This window comes from Thermobia domestica, chromosome 10 (genome assembly GCF_964235325.1).
Source record: "Thermobia domestica chromosome 10, izTheDome1.hap1.1, whole genome shotgun sequence".
Lineage (NCBI taxonomy): Eukaryota > Metazoa > Arthropoda > Insecta > Zygentoma > Lepismatidae > Thermobia > Thermobia domestica.
The window spans coordinates 3515164-3540709 of NC_137463.1; the positions used below are offsets into that span (position 1 = coordinate 3515164).

Consider the following 25546-nt stretch of genomic DNA (forward strand, 5'->3'; position numbering starts at 1 on the left):
CACCACAAAGTCAACACGACGCGAGCTGGGATCGAACCAGGAACCCCAAGCACCGGAATCTTTAATTTAAAACACACAAGTTTTTTTTTCTTAAAACAAATGGAGACGAATGACTAATGAATAAGAATTACGATTAGCAATTAGATTTCTGGGCTTTCGGCATCTATCACCATAATGGGAGCCCGAATGAAAGGGCAGGGTGGGGCCCGGGCCTCCCTCTGGTTCACGAAAATGTATACATAATATAGCAAACCACGTATATTAAATACCAGAAATACCAGACATAATATAGGAACCATGGAGATGGGCCCCCATCTAGAAAATTTTCGTCGGGCGCCTCTGATGACCATTGTAGCCCGTTACGTCTGAGGGATGACGTCCCTCGACGATCACACAACCCGGGAAGTGCGAAAGCGAAAAAAACATGGCGAATGAGGGAAACAGCCTAGGACCTTATGTGAATAAGCATCCCAGTTTAGCCTGTTGTGAATAAGGAAAGCCCACGATAAATCTCACTCAGCATGGCTGCCCTGAAAAGGTTTTTACACCTTACAGTCCGAGTGGCTCCATTACTACAATGCTATTACAGTGTGTCTATTGATTTTCATTTTCAAAATTCCAGTATATTTCCAGTAGGTATATATCCAGTATAATTATCAGCAAAATTCCAGTACCTAATGCAATGATTTTTTAAAAAGTTCTTTGGAAATAATCACACTCTTGATGATTTCAGGTTTGTAATTGTTTTAAAATCAAAAGAATATTTTTAATAAATTTAGTGAGAATTGATTTTTTTCAAATACATTGATTTTTTAACACTTTTAAATTGCCTCCCAACTCACCTCACAGCCCTCCACTCCATCCACACTGCTTTAAATGTCTAATTACAAAATTTATACGTACGGTACAACTCTTGCTTTGGAAAAATTTACAATTTCAATGCATACAAAATTGTTTCTAAGACTATTAAAACAATTAGGAAAAAGGATTGTTGACAAATTACTAGTTTCATGAATTTTCCAGTATGTGGATGAAAATTCCAGTATATTCCAATATTTCCAGTATGAAAATTAAATTCCAGTGTAATTCAAGTATTTCCAGTATTTCCAGTATAAGTAGACATCCTGTATTACCATCCATTATAGGCTGAGTGCCAATGTCACTATATTCTATGAAGAGCCTCGCTACTATATATTCCTCCGTACCAGTATTTTCCATCAAGGATCACGATATAGAAATTATAACCATCAACAATTAAATTTAACTGCCATCACGGGCCCACCTTCGGGGAGGGTTTACCAGATCCAGACCCCCACCCAAAAGGTTTTCTAACTCAACATATGTATTTGTACACTTCCTCAGATTGATGTAGCATGAAAATTTAATTTTCGAGTCCATATGTACTCTTTCTCTTATAAAAAACAATCTAGCTCTATCATTTTTTCCTGAAAATACATATTTTGCAAGTATTTTAAAATTACTTATTCTCTTCTCGGGTACAGAACAATACCCCTTCAATACTACATTGACGTAGTGGCTTGTGGTATTAGTCCCAGCCCAACAAAAATTTCTGGATGCTCGCCTGACTGCCGTATGATTTATATTCCTTTCTACACCATTGAAATTCTTCACTTGATACTGAAGCATTAATCCCCAAAGACAACGATCTCGAAGCAAACTCAACTGTCTAAATATAAATAAATAAATAAAATAAATAAATAAATAAAAAGAACAAAAAAGAGGATAAACTACATATCCATTGAAATGGACATAGAGAATGAAAACAGAAGCGCCCGCAATTTTTTTTTCAATGAAGGGGAGTGGGCAAGAGATATACACAAAATGAAGTCACGAATACAAGAAACTTGGTGCACAAATAATTCATGGAAAAACAATAATTGTTTATATTTCGCAAATTCATGAAGTACGGTAGATATACAGTATTAAATGATATAACGTCTGAATAAGCAAATCTGTTTTCATATATATTACAAAGAACTAAACCCCTTTTAAATCCAGAAGGGGCAATTGTTGACGGTGACTATAACAGAAATATTTAAAGTTACCAAGAGTCAGTCATTTGGTTTGACCGGAACGAACCGAAACTTCGTACCGTAAAATAACTTTTCCTTACATGTTCTCTATTTACGAGTAACAAATTAGCTCGTAAACTGTGTCCATTATAGTCGTTCCGGTAAATATATTTTCCAGCTAAATCATTTGCAACAACCTTACAACGAATATCAAAATATACCACGTTCACACATCCTAGTAATCTCGACACCCGAGCTTAATAATTAAGCCACTATAAATCGACAACGAACAAACCGCAAGTTAAAATTCAGGTAAATTTAATCTATAGGCCCTATCATAGTCTCAGTCTCAGTCTCAGTCTTGTCTTCGCGGGTTTTGATTTGTTGAAGTGTCGGGCTATTGCCCCTGCTGCACACTGTATCGTTTTCGTAATCACGGAAGCAGACCAACATTATATTCCAACTTTCACGATTATACCTAGCTTTTGTAACTTATCGCAATGTACTATTTTATCCTGAAGCTTCTAACAACAAATTTGACGACACTACATGCACTCTACACTCTCTACGACACCAAATGAAATTGATAATGTAGATCTTCCATCTACTGACAAGAAATTGAATTGTCTTTTACTGGTCACACCTTGCATAAAGAATTGAAAAAAAAATAGTTTTATAAAATTCTTCGTGTGGAATATTGTGCTGTATGGGCCAGAAACATGAACATTACGCAAAATGATGAAAAACTTTCGAAATGTAAGTGTGGAGAAGAATGGAAAGAATTAGCTATGGATCGAGCAGGAGTCGAATGAGAGGGTGTCAGAAATGATAAAGGAGAAAAGAACACTTTTAGATATTGTTAAGAAGAGGAAGACAAACTGGTTGGGACATTGGCTAAAAAAGAATTGTATCATGAGGGACGTGGTAGAGGGTATGGTCGCAGGAAAGAGAGGGAGGGGACAAGGAGACTACAATTAATGGACGATATCACAACAGAAACATCGTACGTGAAAAGTACCGTGCTCTGGGGAGGGCGGGAGGGACGACGACCCCGTGCGCCGAAGTAAGGGGGCCAAAAATTCGGGAAAGAAAAAAGTAAAAAGAGGAAAAAATACTTGGAATATATGTATGGGGACGCCGTCGTATACTCTCACCCCGGGCGCTGATTTTCCGCGGCACAGCACTGTACGTGAAGACGAAGAGGTTAGTGGAAGACCCTGGAGCATGGAAACTTCTCTGTTGCAGCAAGTGACGTACGAATAATGGCAGAGTAAATGATGACTGATCATACTAAAATTTGTGGAATTCAGACACATTATGTCGGTATAAAGATGATATGGAATTACTACCAAACAGACGTGGTGGTAAACCTTAACGATTCTAGTGCGTTTATGATATGGCGTGTAAACCTTTGGTTTCCAAGATATGCTTCATCTAACTTGAGGTTAAGTATTAGTCAATTCTAAATAAATAAATAAATAAAATTTTACGCAATCGAAGAAATTTATCCAATCTTCATCAAACTTGGGACGATCAAACTCGTATTATGAACATTTTTCTGTGTAGACCTTTGGTTTTCGAGTTATGGGCAATCATCTGAACTGGGATTTGGAATTAGTCAATTTTTCATTTAGAACACATCTCAACTGATATTGTTTAAACACAATACGTAGAATAAACCTCATATACATTAGCAAGCATTAATTTGAGCCATTAGCAAGCAAGTAAAAGGCTTGATTAGTGATATAAATGAAATGCATACTAATAATAATACGGATCTGCTGAAAACAACAATAAAGATAAAGTTTATTCAAGGAACGTTCAGTACCCCCATGTAAACAAATACACGTGGTGATTGTTTCATTTTATTGGCTAAAGAGCCTTGGAACATCCATGCGGCAGAAGAAAATAGTCCTTTGTCAAATAAGCTGTTTTTCAATGTTTTTGTTGCTTGTAAGGCTTATTACCAGAAATGCAATTTCCTTACAGTTATATAACAGAAACAACACGGTGTCTAAGAACTAAATTGAATTAATGCAACAAAAGAGAATACGCATGCGTAGAAGGTGGCTTTGACCCACTATACGCGCGAGTCACAGTTTACAATATGGCCGCGTGCGGGAAGTATGTAAAACACGGACAGGATACAAGCACGTGCTTTTCGAAAGAAGCGCTGACCGATAGCCAATCATCCGATGACTGGCGGAGTAATACCATTCTGCAATGTTTACATCTGGATCAAAAGGTTCGTTGAATGAACTTTAGATTTTCTTTTATCAACAGGGATCCTTACTAGTTTAACGATTTAATAACAAGGAACACATCGCAATGAAAGATAAATCTAAAGTATATAGTTAGGATTAGACTTTTTGGGCTTTCGGCATCTATAAGCATGCTAGTACGTAGCGTATGAGAGATGACGTCACACGGCGAGTATAGTATCCCAAGAAAAGGAAGGAACAAAAGGATTGGGGAAGGGAGGAAGCGGCCTGCGACCTATATGTTAGGTACCATCTCGGCATTTGCCTAGTGTGAATGTGGAGAACCTCATTCCGGATGGCTGGCCTGGAAAAGCATTTTAAACTTTTTCGACCGAGTGTCACTACCGGGAATCGAACCCGAGACCGCTCGCACCGAAGGCGAGAACGTTAGCGACAACGCCACGCGGTACCACTTCTAACACAATTATTATTGACGCATATTACATATTTCTATTAAGTACTATAGTAAATAGACGTATATTAAATTTTGTAGTGGAAAAGTAAGAAAAATGGAAATAAAGTGAAATATTTCAGTTTAACGTCTCACGATTATATCATTTAGGGTAAGGTAGACGATGATTAAGGCAAGTGAATAATGATGGAAGAATCGGTAGAATGACAAAGTGAGAGGGAACGGGAGTACCGCGAGAAAACCCAAAGACACAATATTGTCCACAACAAACTTACTTAGTTGGAGATCGAACCAAGGACCCCACGCACTAGAGATAAGCATTCTACCATTGAGCCACCGTGCCGTCCGGAGGAGTAGGGAAAACAGAAATGTTTTTAACATGTACTTTGAAGATCCAAACTCCTTATCGAACATCGAAGGGCGACAATTGCCCCCTCTTGCTCTCCGCTGCCGGCGCCCGTATATAGAAGTACTACAAAATCAGCACAAAGTTAAACATATTTTCTTAGAAAGAGAGATGTTTTTGAAGCTGTGAGGCTGCAACATTGAATACGAGGTCTCTTATCAGCCGCAGTCATTGCAAAGCGGCCTCCTATAATTACAGGTTTATCAATTAGAGAGGACACGACGGACAATGGCGGTGCTGCAGGTCGTAGTTAGATAATCCGCTAATGGCCCTTTCCCTTTGCTACCCCGATGACACACGCTATTCCAATGTATCACTGCGCAACGCCTAAGTACAGAATATCTCTCCGTAGAAAACAATTAGTTCGAGTGCCTGCTGACGACAGGTTGTAGATAATATGCGTATATCAAGGATTTGTAAAGAGAGCGAACGCTGCATGGCTTTAAATTAAAACAATAGAGGAAGGCAACCGTGGCATTTAGACCATTTTACTCTCGAAAGATCTTTGTTTAAGTTATGAAATTCTCGTGCTACATTTCTGTATTGTTCGTTTAATAGTTATTATGATTTATGGGGCATTTTTACGTTAACAGCGTTAGATCTATTTGGAAAAAAAGTCCAACCGTTCACAAAGTTTTCAAGATATTTATATCCTCGTTAAATCTCAAGGATGGACCGAATATGAAAAGGCATTAATTCATGACAACGGTATGGAATACAGTAAACTTTCACTAATCCGGTAGATCGAGCCAGACTTCCGAAAGAACATTGTTTAAAAAATGGATTTTCGAAACAAATTGCAGAAGGTAATGTACATGTACACTCATGTCCAAAATTATTGTCGCATATCTATAAATATGTTGTTGTAGGAATATAATTTGATAACGATTTCTCTCGGTATTTCTTATAAGGTTAGTATGTGTATAATCGGCAAAGACATGTATATCGCAAATTTCATGTCAAAAGAGCAGTAAATAAGAATAATAAAACGAAAATAAAACTTTTTTGTCCATTTAGCAACATTTTGTTTTATTCATTCTAATTTTCGTATTTATAATTCTTTTCCTATGAAATCTATCACAAATATACATTTCCCCATTATACACATAGTATCAGCATTAAAAGTACTCTGCAAAATCATTATCAAATTATATTCTTGTAAGAAGACAGTTATAGATATGCGACAATCATTTTGGACATGAATGTACATCATGCAGTGGCGTACGCATGAATTTGGGAACTTCAAACTCTGCTGAAAATCTGTGTACATAATTGCTTTGAAGTAATGTACACGATTAAGATTAGAAATTAGATTTCTGGGCTTTCGGCATCTATAGTCATGTTAGTCCGTCATGTTTGAGAAATTATTTCCCTCGGCGAGCACACTATCCAAGGAAAGGGAAGGACGGAAGCGGTCTGCAACCTATATATTAAGTACCATCCCGGCATTTGAATGGTGTGAATGAGGAAAACCTAGGAAAACCTCATTCAGGAAGGCTGGCCTGAAAAAGCGTTTTATGCTTTTTGGACCGAGTGTCTCCACCAGGAATCGAAGCCGGGAGAGACAGACTACGCAATGCAGTGTACAATCACCATCAACAATGCGTCAGTACTCAATAACTTTGATCAATTTTGCTTAAGTTTTCTGACATCGTAAGAACTACTATTTAATGCAGATAGCTATTTCGAATGGTCGTTTCACTTTGAAGATGCTGCCGATTTGTTACGTAACAAGTAGTGCCACGGTGCCCACTACTTGGTACGTGGTTTAGTTTGGAGCAGCACCTATATATTATGCAACCAACATTGCTCTACTGATATGTAGGTTGCTGCCATTTGTTAGGATGGATTTCGGAACATCAAAGGAATGTATTATAGGGAGCTAGCTTGTTTACCAGCGGGGGCTGAGGTAGAGGGGGAAAATTTTCAACATTTTTTCTCCCTGACTCTTGCGACACTCCCTTACCCTCCGTCTATATGTCAGCGTTGCCAGTCGTAAAAAAAATGTCACATGAATGTCATTCTGAAGAGTAAGTAGATTATTTGTTGGGTGTTGTTGTGGTCGCAGTTTTGTTGTTTATTATTCATTTGACAATGGCTTCACAGCGTAAGAGAGGGGAAACTATACACAGCGAAGCTAGAAAAGTAATAAGGAAGGTCATAGTGCAGTGCGACGAAGAAGCGAGGGAGAAAAATCTCAAGCATCTGTTATCACAGTCTAATTTGCGTGTGTCCACGTATACACGTTTCTATATTCTGTGAACATTATTTATGACTTAATTTTTTAAAATTGTATAGAGTATTTATCTCCATTGTTTTCTGTTATATTTTAGTGCCTTTGTAAATTTTAAGTGTCTATTTGCCCACCAATTTTCCAGGTTTTTAATGCCTAAACATCTGAGGCCTTATGCAGAGTCGTATTGACTTACGATTAGGGTCATACTAAAGAGTTATAGTAACATATATTTCCTGCAGAAGTCAGGCCTTTAGTATGATGCTAAGCATACGTCAAAATGACTCTGCATAAGGCGGCTGGTCTCTAGTGATAATGATTAATCGAACTTAAACATAACACATACCAGTATATTCTTAATTGCACTTCTAAAATGTTAATAGGAAATTATGCATATAATTTATATATTTCAAATGTTATGTATAAGCTCTGTAATTAGATTGTAAATAAATGTATTATACGAAGACAAATTATAAATTTATTATTGTTGTTATTTTTAATTATATGTTGCTATTTTTAGAGCCAACAAAATTTCTTGGAAATTAGCGGAATATTCTTAGATATAATTGTTATTAATAAGAATTAATATTTATTATTATTATTATTATTATTATTATTATTATTATTATTATTATTATTATTATTATTATTATTATTATTATTATTATTATATTAATAAGAATTAACGCTCTAAACAAGCTTAGAAGCTTCTAAATATAGGACCTACATTTTTCTTGCATAAAGCGGGGTTTGAACCATCGCATTCACCTATCCCCAGCGGAATTGACCCTTTATGTTGCAATCGAAAACTAAAATGCTAGACCGCTCCACCACGCGGGTGGTTATAAAATATAGAAGGTGAGTAATATGCAAAATGTATTCAAATACGGTAACTGCTTATGCGAATTAAAAAAAAAATGTTTCGCTGGGATTGCACAGTTTGCATAAACTCTTTGAATTAAGTGAGTATTTTTTTTTACAGCTCACTGGCAACCCTGCCCAGGACCATCGAGTGACCGTTTCTTGATGACGGGGATGGGGCACCTGTCAATCAACTCTGAATTACTCAGCCTCGCATTAATACGGGACCCCGATTTTTAAGGATAGAATTAGATTAAGTGCATGGATCACCTACATCAACAAAGTCAGTTAATAACTTTTCACTCTATAAATCTATCAAGTGAATCATGAAATTCTTTGTCTTCGGACGCACGGACCAACAGACAGACAGAGTAAATATCTAACGGAGTTCTGACAGACAAAATGCCTTAAAAATTAGATCTAATCTGTAGGAATTTTGAAATTTCTGATTTAACGCCCCATATTTGTGTCATATGTGCTGAAGGAAGCCATTCAGTGGCGTAGCAGCTGTCCCCGCAACCCCCGCAGTGCGGGTGGGAAGCCGAGTTATAGGGGGCCCCGAAGTCTTGCTATGAATAAAGATTTAAAGAAGTAGAACTTCAATCTTACTTCTATCGGCTTTACAACTAGGGGCCCTTCTCTATACTTTGCGGGGGGGGGGGGAGTAAAAGTGTGCTACGCCACTGAGGCAATTTGTTGTGAACGAGTTGGTAGAAATAAAATGTAGTAAAGAAGAACCTAAAGAAACTCCAAGGACATGATATTTGGCAGAAAATCATATGCCCGGGTGTGGAGCTAGGGACACCTCACATTAGAGGTGAGCTCTATACTACTATAAAACAATCATCATGACCGAGAGACTAGCCTCCATGCAGACCTAATTAATTATTTTTTGAAAAATATTCTACTTAATCCAACACAAATGAGACACGAATACTAAACCATTAAGGGTAGTTAAAACGAACCATGCTCTTGAGAGGGATTCAATTGCCTCAGTGGCGTAGCACACTTTTACTCCCCCCCCCCCCCGCAAAGTATAGAGAAGGGCCCCTAGTTGTAAAGCCGATAGAAGTAAGATTGAAGTTCTACTTCTTTAAATCTTTATTCATAGCAAGACTTCGGGGCCCCCTATAACTCGGCTTCCCACCCGCACTGCGGGGGTTGCGGGGACAGCTGCTACGCCACTGAATGGCTTCCTTCAGCACATATCGCATCAAATTGCTCGGCTACTAGAGGAATGCACGTGCTCAAGCCCGACCAGGCCCACGGGCCGGATTCGGGCCTACAAAGAAAAATAACTATATCACTTCGGGCTCAGGCTGGGTTCGAGCCATAAATTTTTAAATATACAACCATATTTCTCGGGCCTTTTCGAGAGTAACTTTGTAAATACACTGCAAACGATATATATTGCACCATTCTTTCTGGAGAACTTTTAAAGCAGAACTGCTACATTAAACCTCTAATTGCTGTAAATAAAAATACAATTTTGCGTTAATTATTAAGTTATGTAATTCAGACTGATTTCGGGCTCATTTGATTATCACACGAGCTCGGGCTGGGATCGGGCCTAAATGCTAAAATATAGTTCGGACTCGGGTCGGGCCTCACATTACAAATTCACGGGCCGGGCCGCACCCGGGCTTAAAATTCCGGTCCGTGCAGACCTCTATTGACTACACGAGGCTAGCACTACTAATCCATAGTGTTTCCTGAGAGAAATTTTGGGTCTCGATTTTTTTCCTGTATCTATCACTGGTCTAGCCTTGAAGAGTTGAACGAAAGACCCTATACCCTTTAGGACTTCACATATGAATAGACATACAAACGGACTGGATCTACAAGGTAGTTTTTCAGAATATAAGAATTATGAAATTAATAGGTTTTAAATAGTTATGTCCTTTTCCGATAATTACAACACTTCTGTAATCACATGAAAGCTTAAAAGAAGCCATTGAAGCATGTAAAAACGCGGATTTGCTAGCAAAAGAAGCGCAGAGAGGAAGTTATGGATAATTAAAGAAGAAGGCACGTTGCAAATTAATTTGAAGGCAGCCGGCAAAGAAGGTATCCGGGTGGAAGGACGCAGAGAGTAATTACAGGCTACGTGGTTACGTCACAAGATGTGTTCTTACTAGCGCTCCAGAAATTAAGTTAGCGAAGATCAAAGCACAGCTTCACTTGTTCACTTACTATGCTCACGAAATGAAGAAAAACCGGGCTTCTGTGCGTTTTTGTTAATCATCTCTACGAAACTTTATTAATTTATAACTCCCAATAAAATAAAATCGGTGCTGACTACAAAAACGTTTGAAGTAAATTGCACCTGACATTTACTTATCTACTGGAGGTTATATTCTGTAACACAAGTGCAAGTTATTATTATTATTATTATTATTATTTTATTATTATTATTATTATTATTATTATTATTATTATTATTATTATTATTATTATTATTATTATTATTATTATTATTATTATTATTATTATCTTCAATTCTCGGTTTCATTATTCTTTGAGGCTGGTTTTCTATGGGGATTTTGCAACAATTTATTTTATTCCATCATTGTTCAGCATGAATCTTTATCAATATTTTTAAGAATAGAAATATCCCATTCAAATGTAGATGTGAGATGAAATTCCTAAATTTGCATTACACAGTGGTTCTTTATTCTAAAGCAGTGGTTCTCAGCCGGTGTCGCTCAGTCTCCTAAGGTGTGTCGCGAATATTAGAATTTAAAAATGATGAAGAATTTAATAATAACACTGTTCAATAAATTTGGGTGGAAAGTATGCAGGGGAAAGTCGGATAAAACCGAGACCCAAAGTGTTTTTGCTTGTTCCTCAGCATTTATATGGATAGTATAGCTTGAATTAGTTTAAAATGCTAAATAGATTTGTTATTGACACAAAAATGTTTATTTCAGTGGAAAAAAGTGGTAAATTTCGAGAGCAAAAACATTTTTAAAAGGGTATGCAAAACCGGGCACACATAAAATCATTACAAAAAAACTTTTCTTTTAAAAGAAAAATATGTAATTACTCCAAGAACTAGTACAGTAAGAATCAATACAACTGAAAAAAATATGTGAGCTTAAAAAGTACGAAAAATATAGAGGTCTAGACTATATTAGACCAATAACATACAAAAAATAACTTTAGGTCACGATTAAATCTAAGAACAAAAATCACAAATAAAAGTTTCATCATATTTGTCCACATTGCTACAAGCTTTGTGTGCCCATCCTTTACAGTTAGGACACTGTATCTAACCTTCTGAGATTTACACTGTACTACCCGGTTCTCTCCGACTGATGATGTCCCGGTTTTATTCTACTACGCCATTATTCAGAACTACAGGCCTAGCATCTCCCAAAGAGCAAAAGAATCCTGATTGAAGACATGAAATAACAGCAGAAAGAGTTATTATTATATGCTGTATACTTACATAAGTCAATCTTACAGTGGTTAGTAACAGCAGTGTATTATCGATGGAAGACAACTCAAAACTTTTCTATACAGATTTTTCAACACATCGCAAACGACAAAGAAGCCACTTACTTAGCTTTCTCTTAAACTAAGAATGACATGGCGGCTGTTTGTAACTAATTCCATACATTGGCAGATAGTGGCACTGATATAGCCAGTAAACCCATGTCCCCGTTTTATCCACCTGCCCGGTTTTATCCGACTTTTTCCTAGACTGTTTAAATTTATGTTTTTTTTACAAGGTAGGGTCAAAAAGTAAGGTAACAAGTGCCCTAAAAATGAATCACTATATGCTAGTAACTCTTTGTTTTTGTGTGTTGTAGGTATTGATGGGTAGTATCCCTGGTGACCGCTAGAGAGCAGCACAGTGACGCAGTTGCAGATAATTGCAGTTTGAAGATGACAGGGCTACTGGAAACATGGTGATGAGACACCTGTGCCATTGTGGACACCTGAATGTAAACGTTCTTCCATGATGTGGAAACATCCTTCATCGCCCCATCCAAAAAGTATAAAAGAGTAACATGTGCAAGGAAAACAATGGCCACTGTCTTTTGGACCACCTCGGTGTGATTCAACTGGAATTCCTTCCACCGAGTACAACGATCACTGCTCGGAATTACTGCCAGATGTTGAACAGACTTAGAGAGGCCATACGTCGGAAAAGAGCTGGAACACTAAGGGAGGATGTCTTGTTGTTACAAGACAATGCTCGACCACACACAGCCCATCTCAGCCGTAACCATGTTACATGTTTCAATTAGGTTTTTGGAACACCCTACATACAGCACGGACCTTGTACCAAGCGATTTCCATCTCTACGGACCAATGAAGAAGCATCTTTGAAGACAACGCTTCAACACAGTGCAAGAGGCACAGGATGCAGTGAAAACCTGGTTGAGCAGCCTTGACACGTTTCTTCCATAGAGGCATTGATGCATTGGTCACCCACTGGAACAAGAGCAAAATACAATACAATATAAATTTTCAAACCAACAACTACACCACAATATAGGTAAAAGTTTCGTGAGATCCCTTGTACAAAATAGATTCCTGTTGAATTCATTTTGAGTGACTTCGCTTTTCCTGAGTTTTATGCGCTACATCTGGAGCGCCCCTTACAGTAGTCTGCTAATATGTTAGAACTTCATTGTTCCTCATATTTCTTCTGCATGGCTGCAATATCTTGATGAAAACGCTCACCATGTTCGTCACTTACTGCTCCACAATCCTCAGGAAAAAAGTCGAGATGGGAATGAAGAAAGTGGAGTTTCAGAGACATATTGCAACCAAGTTTCTCGTAGCATAACAACAAATCAGCCACTATTTTTTTGTAGTTTGTTGCTTGGTGTCTTTCCAAGAATTGTGAACAAACACTTTTCAAGCTTTTCCACCCAGTTTTCCTCACCTTGTAGAATTTCATCGAACTGATGATCTTTGAATAGCTGTCGAATCTGTCGGTCCTATAAAGACGCCTTCTTTAACTTTGGCGTCATTTAAGCGAAGGAATTTTCCTCAAAATTTTTCATGATATCTAATTTACTATGAAGAGGAGGAAGCAAAATTCGCTTACGATCTACAAGTGGTTCATGTTGCATATTTTTCATCCCTAGCTGAAGAGTTTCTCTTGTACTACAGTCACTTTTGCTGTAGTGAGATGCACGATTTCTACTGTCCCACTCACAAATAAAGGAACAATATTTTGTATATCCTAACTGCATAGGTAACAACAGCGCTATTACTATGAGGTCACCACAAATGAGCCACTGGTATTTAATGGCTTGAAGTAAACGTTTCAAATTTTCATAAGATTTTTTCAAATGAACAGCATAACCTACTGGAATTTAAGGAAATTCATTTCCAATGCCTTTAAACTCACCTTTGACGAATCTATGAAGAGCCTCCACTCCGTAGGACCGTAATTAATTTTGAGAGGCTGCATGAGACCACTTATATTTATACATGCCGTAAGTGTGTCTTGCATAGTAAAAAATGATGTGAAGTTCTTTTCCCTATTTATATACACCGAAACATTTACTTCTTTCTGCAATAAATTCCATTGTTGTAACCGTGATGCTAAAATTTCTGCTTTGCTTTTTGGTAGGTCTAAATCCCTGATTAGATCACTTAGCTCTTCTCAGTGAGTCTATGTGGTTCACTTGGGGGCGGGGCGGCGATTACCACAAAGTCAGAGTCATTCGAAGTACTTAGTTCAGGAGCTACAACTTCTTGATCATCATCGGAAGAAAGGTTGTGCCACAAGTGTCAGAAACAGGTAGTTTTTCTCCATGTGAAACTGGGAACATTGCAGAAGGAATATTAGGATATACTAAGGTCCGCTTCTTCTTCCTGGAAATTGTAAATACAAAAGTAACAATCTTTGATGTGGTAGCTTGGCTCCCTCCAAGTCATACGAATTGCAAAAGGCATTGAACGTCTCTTCCCATTAATCGAGTTTCTCAGATTGCTTGCACAAGTGTTACAAACAATGTGGAGTGTCCTGGTCTCCAATTTTACAACCATAATAAAGTTCATAAGCTTTTCTTACTAATGGAGTTATTATGCTGCTTTTGTGAAGAAAATGTTACTTCTCCACACACATAGCAAAAATTGTGCCCTCTATTCACATAATGTCGCGGCAGTCGCGGCATTTTAGTCTATTAAAACACTCAAAATGTCATTTCAAGCAACTCAGAGTAACTGTTCAAAAGTATGCTTATAAAACGGTATCTTTTCATACGCAGCACTACAAGCAAATCACATCAACAACTCTGATTAACTGGAATAGTGTTGTTGTTTCTAACAATAGCAGAACAAACTGTGATAAGGAGTAGAAAGAAACAAAGAGTTTGTATAGTTCCTCCAGTGTTGCCAGATCGGGGACAATTTTTACCCCAAATAAAGCTTGCTAATGTTCGATTTTCACTTTCACATTCGTGATCAGCACCACAAAATCAATAAGAATTAGGTGATTTTGTTCAATTTACATTTTCATTGTTGAACAGTGTAATTGTACCAGTCAACACTACCAGCGGTAGCGATAATGTTCAGTGCTATATAGAAACACTATAATATCAGGTTTCACTATTATATTATTATTATTATTATTATTATTATTAATAATAATAATAATAATAATGATATTCTGGAATGTCCTGGACATTCAATATGTAAAGTATGTAGTCAGTTAAAAAAGGTTGAGAACCACTTGGATAAAGAATGAAGAATTGATGCATCGACCTGCACGTATAGCCACCAGCATACACTAAGAAAAATCCGTTCTCCGGACAGCGGTATATTCTACAAATATATGGAATCCTTATGCTTGCTACGGAAATTTGCACGGAACATGTATTATCCATATGCTACATACGCACTGCTCTTAAATGTTACGTCATGCCGTTGAAGGATGTCTGACATCTAATAGTTTTCCATATATCACATGCATATACTTATGTTACATTCCTTAGCTTTATTATATACGTCCATTTGTATATGAGATCCTGACCGCCATTGCCTTAAGCCTCCCCCCCCCCGAAATCTTACTTACTATAGTAAAGTATATGAATATCTTGCAGAATTTTTACATTTTCAGGCAAAGCCCCCACCCCCGAAAGTTAGCAAAGCCCTCCCCGAAACAAAATCGTAAATACGCCACTGCTGACCGCCTATATTGTTTCATACGGAAAGTACGTATAGATGGAACATTTATACGGATAATATTATAAAACATGCGTTTTCAATTATACGTCTATTGTACGTTAAGTGCAGAAACTACAGGAATTACGTATGTAACCTACCTTTTCAAGTACGCCACTTACAAGCATTTGTTTTCAGTGTAAGTACCTGGGCAATTTGAGTGCTTTAGGCTAATTCTATTAGGTCTATCATGAAGCACGAACGTTTGAACAGATGCAAATCAAGTTACAGGCAATAATTCTAACAACTGACCACAGTTGATAGACTCGGGCAATACTGTGGAATTAAATATACACAAAATATTCTGCAGTTTAAGATGAATGTTTATTGTTGTTCAATGAGCACCATTTAGCAATGACACGAGAACTTGTTGTGTGTACATAGTGTATTGTTTCATTAAGTATTGCATGTGAGAAGAAAGAAAAACAATTGTCATACACGGGTTAGAAAATGATTGAAATAAACTAAAAGTACCAAATCTGGAACAATTGAATGAAATAAGCTTATAAATCTTTGTCTTTATTCATCGAACTTTTCCAAATCCCTGTCCTTCTCATATCCTTTTCCTTACCTACAGGAGAATATCTTACTTATCTCGCTTATGGATTTGAAACCAAGTGTGTTAACTAACGTTAACATCGTCAATTACAGATTTGAAATGTTAAAAATTATTGTGCATGACTGTACTTCAACTCAAAGTACTTGCAAAACAATCAAACATATTTTATTTTAAAATTATAAGAAATTACAACGGGACAACAACTCTAAAATATTCTACAAGGCTTTATTACGTACCAGTCGTTTACATATGACCAGAAAGTGAAAGGTTTTAGGATTTTCATATAAATACTTCCGAAAAAAGTGAGAGGGGACAGAAAGAAACAGAAAGGGAGAGGAAAGGAAAGAAATCATATTTTAAACTTTTGAGAAATGAAAATACTACCGCTTCGTTGTAAGTTTTATCTTTTGAATTATTGAATTCGTTTTGATTGAGAATGCATTTTAAACAATTCTCATGGAGGTCTCTCGATAGCCCCACTTTTAATTATTCCATTTTGCTAATTGTTCTTTTAGAAAGTAATTCCAAATTAATCAATATTCAAATAGCAGACTTTAAAGTGAACTTATTAAATATTCAGTTTTTCAATATGTCTGCTGAGGTTTGTAATGAATTGTTTCAACTAGAAACATTTATAATGTAATAAATACAAACATTATTGAATTCTTATTCTTTGGCAAATAACCTTAATTTTAAATTCATAATGAAAGGATATTACAACTACAACTACCTCTTAAGTCAAATTAGACATTTATCTCGTATTCAAACTCCTTTTATTGACTAATTGACTATTGACTAACACACAAGCACGTTGAAAACTTCCGACCTGCAAGCACTCGAACTTCTTTCTCCTAGGTAGAAGCCCAATGCGGTATAAACCACAAAATAGAAGAGTATAACTAATGTTTACATTAATCACACATCAGTAGTTTTTTGTTCTTCTTACATGCAATATGTGGTGAAATACGACATAATTTTTTATTTAAAAAATTTGCAATATCGCAAATTTTTGAATAAAAAATTCATGTTATCAATTATGTGCAAATTCTCATTGCTTATCATTAATTAACCTAAAACAACCTGTTGTAGTAATTTTACGACAACAGGGTTGCCAGGACCCGCGTTTCTGTCAAAAAAACACCCATTTTACAAAATTGCATTAAATAGCTTTTTTTATATGACAACACTGCATCAAACTTGTCACATTTTCGTACCAATTGATAAATGTTGATACATACTGTACATATACACAGGAATTCACCAGCAGGAAATCAGTTTTCTGGAACTGAGTATTGAATTTATCCATTTTGCACATATTTTATTTTACACGTATGGTAATTTCTTTCGTTAGTGCACAAAAACGTTACAAGTTCAACCATTGATCATGATCCCGAAAATATCTACATAGGACATGCTTACATTTGTTTCAGGTCTCAGGTCTCAGGTCTTTATTATTCTTAGATCAAAGGATATACGCAATCAAACTTTGGGTTGCGCGACTTTACGGACACACTGTACAAGGAAGTTTAATATAATTTATATTTATGATGCTCATTGGACAACATGTCCAAACAATATAGATTTGTTTTAATTTTTTTTTTTAAAAAAATCTTGCATCATCAACGCCACAGCAAAAGACTTTTTCAGTGCTGCCACTAATCTACAAAATGTCTACGGTTGCTAGACTTGCTATATGTAATTTGGGTTGCATCTGTCCAGGCAAATAGCTGGATAAAATAATGGAATTTTAGTATTCAAAGGGCGCAGGTACTTATGCTGGTAGCTTTGCCAAGGGAGAAAAATCCAAAAATATGTACTTGTGACACTAATTCCTCAAAGGTGATTTGAACTTAAAAGTATACTGACAGAATATACCGTATAAACAGAGTTTCCTGTCTCTGCCTTCACCTAGTTGTGCGTATGGTCGAGCTTTACCTACGAAACATGTTGAAATTGAACCCACAAAAAAAAGATAACTTCATTTTCCCATTCTCAATGTACCGTAAAGTTTAGAAATAATGTGCTGGGATCTAAAACATTGACAACCTTTACATCAATAAGCAAGCAAATACTAAAATTTATGCTAGACCCATATTTGTACTTACCGTCGTGTGAGTCATACAGGTAGATAATCTTTTTCCATCCATAATACCTGATGACGTCAATAATAGCTTGATGGTACTCTGGACGCATGCTGATGGCATAATCTAAAAATCCTGACGATGGAGCAAGGACCTTAAAAATAAAAGAGAGAATTTTGTAAATATTTAATTAAAATTAACTCTTGTATTTCACTGTGGAAAACGTGCTAATTAAAGACAAGTGTTCGCTTCACATAGCACAATTCCCATAGACATCTAAACTATATGTAATGTTGAAAATGAAATCTAGTTCACTTTGGTGATAACAGAGTGATACGAACATGGTGAAAATTTATTCTTGGGATGCTGAATCAATATTTTAAAAAACATTTCTCGCTACCTCTGATAACTTTAGAAACTATAGATATAAACAGGTTTGACAACAGACATATAGGTAGAAAGGACAAGTCATTCAATAAGGATTTCCATACTAATGTAGGTCATACAGGTAGTTTCACAACCTAATGAAATAGGGTATCAATACCTACAGACACAAACGAAGAAAACAGAAGGAAAATAAACAAAGTTAATAGTTCAATAGTAGAATACGTAATTTATGTTAATTTTTGGCGAAATATAGCACTGCCAAAAGTATTTAAATTTGTTTTTCTTTGTATATTTAAACATACTATGTAATTCGAGTTTAACATAGTTTTTGCTTCAAAAATCACTGTTCTATATAGAGGAGAGTATGCACTCTTTTAGCATAATTTTTTCAATTAATTATTCTGCCTGTTTTGACATATGGGTCAGAGATATGGGCATTAATCCTTCACCGTCTACAAATTACACAATGAAGTATAGAGAGATGAATTGCCACCAAAGATAGGGAAAGAATCACATGGATGAGAAAAAGGTAGAATTGATGCAAACTACCATGTAAACAAAGACATTGACGTTACAGTAGCCTGGATATATTCCAAGAAAATATTCTAATCAATCGACAAATGCAATATTTAACTGGATACCGAGATACAATTTACGCCCAATCAAACGTCCTCATACAAGGTGATGTGACGAAATCAAGAGTACGTAGAATACAGTTGCCAAGGTAGATGTTCGTAAAGAAGAGTTGAGCGACCTTCATCCAGCAGGGGATTGACAATGATTGACCACTGTTCAAACCTTTCTAGGCGAAATCTTAATTGCAATAATAAATTATTTAAGTAACCTTTTATGACTGACGTAAGTAACACCTTTACATATTCTAAATCCACGACTCATAGTCATCATATACAATATTCAATAACAGACTCAGTTTACACAGAACTAATGATTCTTTTTCTTTGTACCTTATCCTCCCGTTTCCTTCCACTTTCTTCATTCCACCATTTCATTCATCTCTCATCATCACCGTCTCCCTTAGCCTAACCGGCATAATCGTGGGACGTAGAACTCAAAAATTTCATTTCATTTCATTTCATTTTGATCAAGTCTTCCAAACTGAATATTCGAGAAGTTTCCGTCCAATTTCTCTTGTAACTAATTTAATATCTCTTCCTTCTCGTTAGCGCCCAAAAAATCATTCTCTCTAAAGTCATTGATTTCCGTATTAATCAATGCTGATCATTGTGATTCATCCTCACACTTGCTGTATTCTTTCTTCATGAAATAGTCAAAACTCCTATTGTTCTAAATGATAGTAGTAGACACCATGGGCGTGCGCAGAAAATTTTCTAGGGAGACCATCTTCCTGGTTGCTATATTATGTTTGGTACGTTTTATTTGTATTAAGAATATCTTAATAAATTTGTTTTCGTAAGCCAGGGGCACCCTTTCCCCCTTCGGGCGCCCAAGGTTGAGATCTTGCCATCACTGTCTTTCTCGACTTCTTTTTCATTTACTTAGCACAAGAAACTGAATTTTCTTTAGACTGACTCTTTTAGATACTCATTTTCTATAGTTAATGATCTAAATACAGGGACTTCTTCCGGCAGTGTTGCCAGATCCCCAACTCGAAAAGTCTGGCCTACTGTACAGTCAAAATTCCGCCACGTTCCGCTACCCTCACTGAAATTCGGAGGGGGAGACCCGGGTTCGATTCCCAGCGGGAGCTCAAGTGGTTCGGATTCCACGTTAATTAGTAGGTTCACGTCTCATATAGCCTCGCTGCTGAACGGGACGTTAAACTCAAAATCAATTCAATTTACTGAAATTCCGCTATTGTCCGCTACATTATAAATTAAACTTAAATGATAAAAAAAAGAACGCTGTTTACAAAGCTGCAAAAAATTCGCACATTAATAATAGGCCTAAATTCTAAATTGAAACTCTGATTTAGTGCTTCACTAAATTTTATGAATTAAAAAAAAGAATTTCAGTCTTATTTGAATAAATCACTCACGGTCAATACTTATCATTCTTTTATTATAATGTTCTTTATTAACATATTAACATTGTGTAACAGGCCGGTATCCAGCCCAAAACGTTAGGGGGGAAGGGGCGGTAGAAGTTAGAGGGGGCCCGATCCAACCATATTATACTTTATCACTATATTATAGTCCATTTGCAAGCCTACCGTGAAAATTTTAGAGGGCAGCAAAAACTTAGGGGAACCGGCCCCCTGATTATGGGCCTGGTGTAACATCAGTTGTAAATATTTATTCTTTTAAAAATAGAAGAAATGAAAGAAAAGGGATACATATGTTTCATTCGTTACTGCATACAAACTTCTAAATAATTATGTAAGAATAATTACAATAATGCCACTTGACAACAAATTAAACAAAGATTAGCGTGGAAACAATGTTGATACATATATCAAATATAAAATTTATAAAACAAATATAATACTAATACAGCCCAAATCAGTTTCTATCCAATGTGGTACCGTGTCATCGGTCCTTGGCACTTTAGCTCCTGGAAAGGAACTGGATGAGGTGTTTATACTCTTATAGGATTAGTTTTACATATATTAATCCATGGACAGTAGTGTTTCTTTGACTTTATAATTTTTATAATTATATATTTAAGTTGTAATTTATATGAATGCAGTGTGATTATGTCATTTCGGTTAATAATCTTATTATTGTAAGTTTTATTGAGACTTACTGTAATAGCTTGTTACTATAGAATATTTAATAAATCTTTTCTAACGTTCTATTAATATATATATATATATATATATATATATATATAATGTTTCATTGCAATTACCTTCGAGGAAAAATTATAATGGTAATTTTGAGGAGAAAATTGGAGGTTTTAAGACAGGTTTTCAAAAATCACTATATTTTCCCGTATTTTTCGTCCGTCGCCGCTTTGTCGCCAGGGCAACGAAAAGTCGCTACGCGTAGCGGAATTCCGCTACGGTTGACAACACTGTACTTCTGGTTGTATCTCTTGCTCTTCTATCAATTAACTTCTTACGTCAACTTCAGACTTCGATGAGCAAATTCTCTGAACCGTTGAGGCTGTAACTGAAAATGCAATAGAATATGTGTATTGTAAAAATTAAGTCCAAAGCAGGGATAACATTGTTTATCTACTGCTGGACTGGATTCTGGTATAGTATGTACAAATTTCACGAAGCTTTTGCGCCTGTTGTCTTATTTCTGGTTGTAGTTGTCGCACATGTTTACCCAAAGCTGATCATACTTTTGTCCAGTTTGTACCTGATTGAATTCAGCTTTTAGTTCCCAAATTTTTGCATCTGTTTTCTTGAATTCTGCTAGTATTCATTTTTTAACATCAAAGGTCTTTTGATAGCCATCCTGCGGAAGTTCGATTCAACTACACTTCATAGCGAAATCTGTTAAAACGTTTTATTTGTAATCTTAGTTATTATTGCTATCTGTCAACGCAATTTTAATACACCGCTATATTATTGAGGTCAGTAACACCTTTCTGTCCTAAATCCAAGACTCGTAGTCATCACATACAACATACAATAACAGTCTCAGAACTAACGATTGTTTTGCTTCTTAATCTTAGTACATTTCTTTCAATGTAACGTAAAGACTTAACTATGATAATGATTAGCGGTGCGAATGTGTCTTCACCATTGAAGGGAGGGGCAGGCCCGTCTCCAGGGGGGTCTAGGGGGACCGGCTCCCCTAAGTTTTTGCTGCTCCCCCTAAAATTTTCACGGTAAACTTGCAAATGAACTCATAGGCGCCGACTTGAAGAAAATATTGGGGGGGCCAAAACAATGAATAAATATATAAGCATATCAGCCGTTTTCTACCAACTGCTGGATAAAGGCCCCCTTCCCTCAAGATCTCGGTCTGCTGCATCCGCCCCGCTACTAAATTCATGACCTAAGTCAAATTTGTGTGAACGCATTAAAACAAATTCAAGTTCAAATTCTGGGAACTTCACTGCACCATATTGATCTTCACTTCTCATATCAGTGTTACCATAGTGTTGGTTGAAGCTTCAGTGCTCTATTGACTCTTTTAGGATTTTTGGTAACTTTTGTTAGCATGGAGTGCTGTGGTCTTTGATCTATTATTTAGGTTCTACAACAGGTACTTAAGTCGTTTTTCTAATAGTCAAGTCAAGGATGGACCAAAGAACACCCCAGATGCGTTTTGGAACCAGATGGTCAACTTGGCTGTACCAAATGGGTGCGGAAGGGCGTGACTTTTTACTTCCTCTTAAGGAAAATTTCAAAAAATTTTCATGCCTGTTGTTTTTACAATATCAGATTGGAATTGTATGTACCTTTGGATATTTCTCAAATTTTTCTAAGATCTCTACGTGAAGCCGAGTCCGGGCACGAGGGCCGCAAATGTTCCAAGGGGCTGATTTTTTTTAGAAAAAAAATCAGTTTTCCCGATTTTTCCGGTTCAGGAATACGATATGTACATGTGTGTAGCGCCGTTGGAAAGGGCTTGTTATACTAAAGATAATAACGTTTAAGCCATGACTCTAGGCTAAATTAGTAATGACGCAGAATTTTTTTATAATAAGTATATACATATGTGTGTGTATAAAAAGAGAGCCTAAATTCAGACTTTCAACCATTTTTCTGCCTTTTGTTTTTAAGATACAATATTGGAAATTTGCACACGTATTATGTACATAACAATGTATTTTTAGAAAAAAATTCAGTTCCCTACGTCAACCCAGGCCTAGGCCAAAGAGGCAAAATGTTTTGGTTGGATTTGCAAAATACTTCTGGGTTTTTCCCTAATTATCTGGTTTTTCCCTAATATACTGACATGCGAGTGATACCGTTGGAAAGGGCTTATTATACTGAAGAAAATGGCGTTTGAAGCATGACTATAGGCTAAATAGGAATGATGCAGTACATTTTTAAAAATATTTTATACCTAGGTATATATAGAGGAAGGTCGGGAATTATGGAATGCCATTTTTGTTTCGCTTGTAACTCAGTTAATAATTGCACATTGAAACAAACAGGAAAGGAAGTATACGCCTTACATATTTGGCTTTATTTATGTATATCTTGATAAAGAAGTTTCGTTACAGGGGTGGGTAAAATGTATATTTTGTAAAGAAACCACTTTGGAGGGTAATATGAAATAGTCGGGTAATATGAAATACAAATGCTATATAAAAAAGAAAAAAGTTTTCTGTTAAACATACAATGAATATAGTGACAATATATGAAAATTCTGAATGCCAAGCCATAACTGATTGTGATTACTTGCAAAAATCATAAATATAATACGCTGCTTCAGGATCGGCACAGTCATTGTGTGCTCACATTAAACATGATGAACGCTGGACCCAAGCTCACCCCTTGTATCATCAGACAATTTGCTGTAATAAAAAGTACACTTAGCATTGTTGTCATCATAAATGTATGTTTAATTGCCCAATACCGATAGATATTTTTGTAATCGGAATACCATACGGAATACCATGTTTTTCTTGCGGGTATTCCATATTGCCCTCCACGCCAGCTTGGAAACGAAAGAGCTGTTAAACGCATTCGAGGGTGCATAGGATAATGGCGCTTATCCAACTACCACTCTGTATATCCAACGTCATTGTAAATAAAGAATTGTTGTTCTATTACATTTCAATAGGAAAATGCAGGTTGTAAAACACTTACCTGTAAAAGTATTAGTGAATAAGAAATCAGATTTTTACGTCTACCAACACAACGAATGTCACAATCACATGGAGACTGACTGTAGAGCATCATGGGGACGTGAGGTAGTAGTTTCTTTCCTCTCCGCTTGGAAGCAACACATCACAGGCGAGTTAATGAGATATTCCATATTATTCGATTATTCCATAATACCCAAACTTCCTCTATTTATATACATATATGAAAAGATGGGTCACCTTCAGACTTTCAAAAATTTCTCCCGACCTCAATTTTCAAGATACAAGAACGAAATTTTGCGCACGAATTATGTATATAACAAGGTTTTTTTTAAAAGATTCAGATCCCTACGTGAACCCAGGCCCGGGCCAAAGAGGCACAAAAATTTCGAATTTTTTTCGAAAAGTCTAATGTTTTTCTTTCAATTTTCTTATTTTCTGGTGTATAATACGGAAAAGAGAGTGGTACCGTTTGAAAGTATGATCTATCCTGAGAAAAACGAGGTATGAACCACAATCCTACGATAAACAGTAAGGAAGCAGTAGCTGTTTGAGTGAAAGTCTAAAATTTACCTCAAAAAGTGGAAATCCTAAAACAATTAAACGCCGACTTGAAAACAGTGCTTTTTATCGAATAAGAAGGCTGTTCCTAATATTGAATTAAAGGCACGACGCAATTTACGACAGAAATTCTTGCTCCTCTTTGGTAATTCTTCCTCAACTGGATTATATTGGGGGGGGCGAGGACCCCACCTTTAAATATTGGGGGGGCCAAAAGTGCCCTGCCCCCCCAAAGTCGGCGCCTATGAATGAACTATAATATGATGATGAACTATAATATGGTTGGATCGGGCTCCCCCTAACTTCATCCGCCCCCCTACATTTTTGGGCTGACTACAGGCCTGGGAAGGGGTAAGACCGTTACCATCACTCTTTTTTAAGAGATGTTCAAAATATTTATGAATTTGAAAAACAATGCTGTGGTGGGGGCAGAGTTGTCTTCAATATTTGGAGACCGACATAGTTGAGGCTTATTCTGAGGGGATATGAATTTTATCTCACTTTCCTTTTGTGGCAATCGGACACCACATTTCTCCCCGAAACACATTTCAAACCGGATTATTCAGGGGCACAGTCCTCTAAGATTAGAGTTGGTATGTTCCCCTCACTCCCGGATTTGCACCAGTGATAATGATACATCTTTCTTGTGATTTATCACTATTTTCTATAGAGAACTATACTTTTCTTATGGCTGCAAACCATATAAGTCATTTAATGTATTATCTAATTTGGTTCCAGATACAGACTCTGAAATGAATTTCCATTTCTACTGCAGTCATTAACATTAAACAACGGAAGTATCATAATAGTGATTTGTGATTTGTTAAATTTAATAGTGATTTGTTAAATTAGGTAATGACAATTCAC

General features: G+C 36.4%; 1 protein-coding gene across 3 annotated transcripts in view; it reads right to left on the bottom strand.

Moving 5' to 3' along the window:
* The window catches only part of LOC145662247 (glutamate receptor 1-like), a 1126308-nt gene that overhangs the window by 610360 nt on the left and 490402 nt on the right, over positions 1-25546 (bottom strand). For all 3 annotated transcript variants that reach the window (XM_081727625.1, XM_081727624.1, XM_081727626.1), the window contains exon 4: positions 18062-18191. In XM_081727625.1, coding sequence (XP_081583751.1) covers positions 18062-18191 — 130 coding nt within the window. The remainder of the gene's footprint in view (positions 1-18061; positions 18192-25546) is intronic.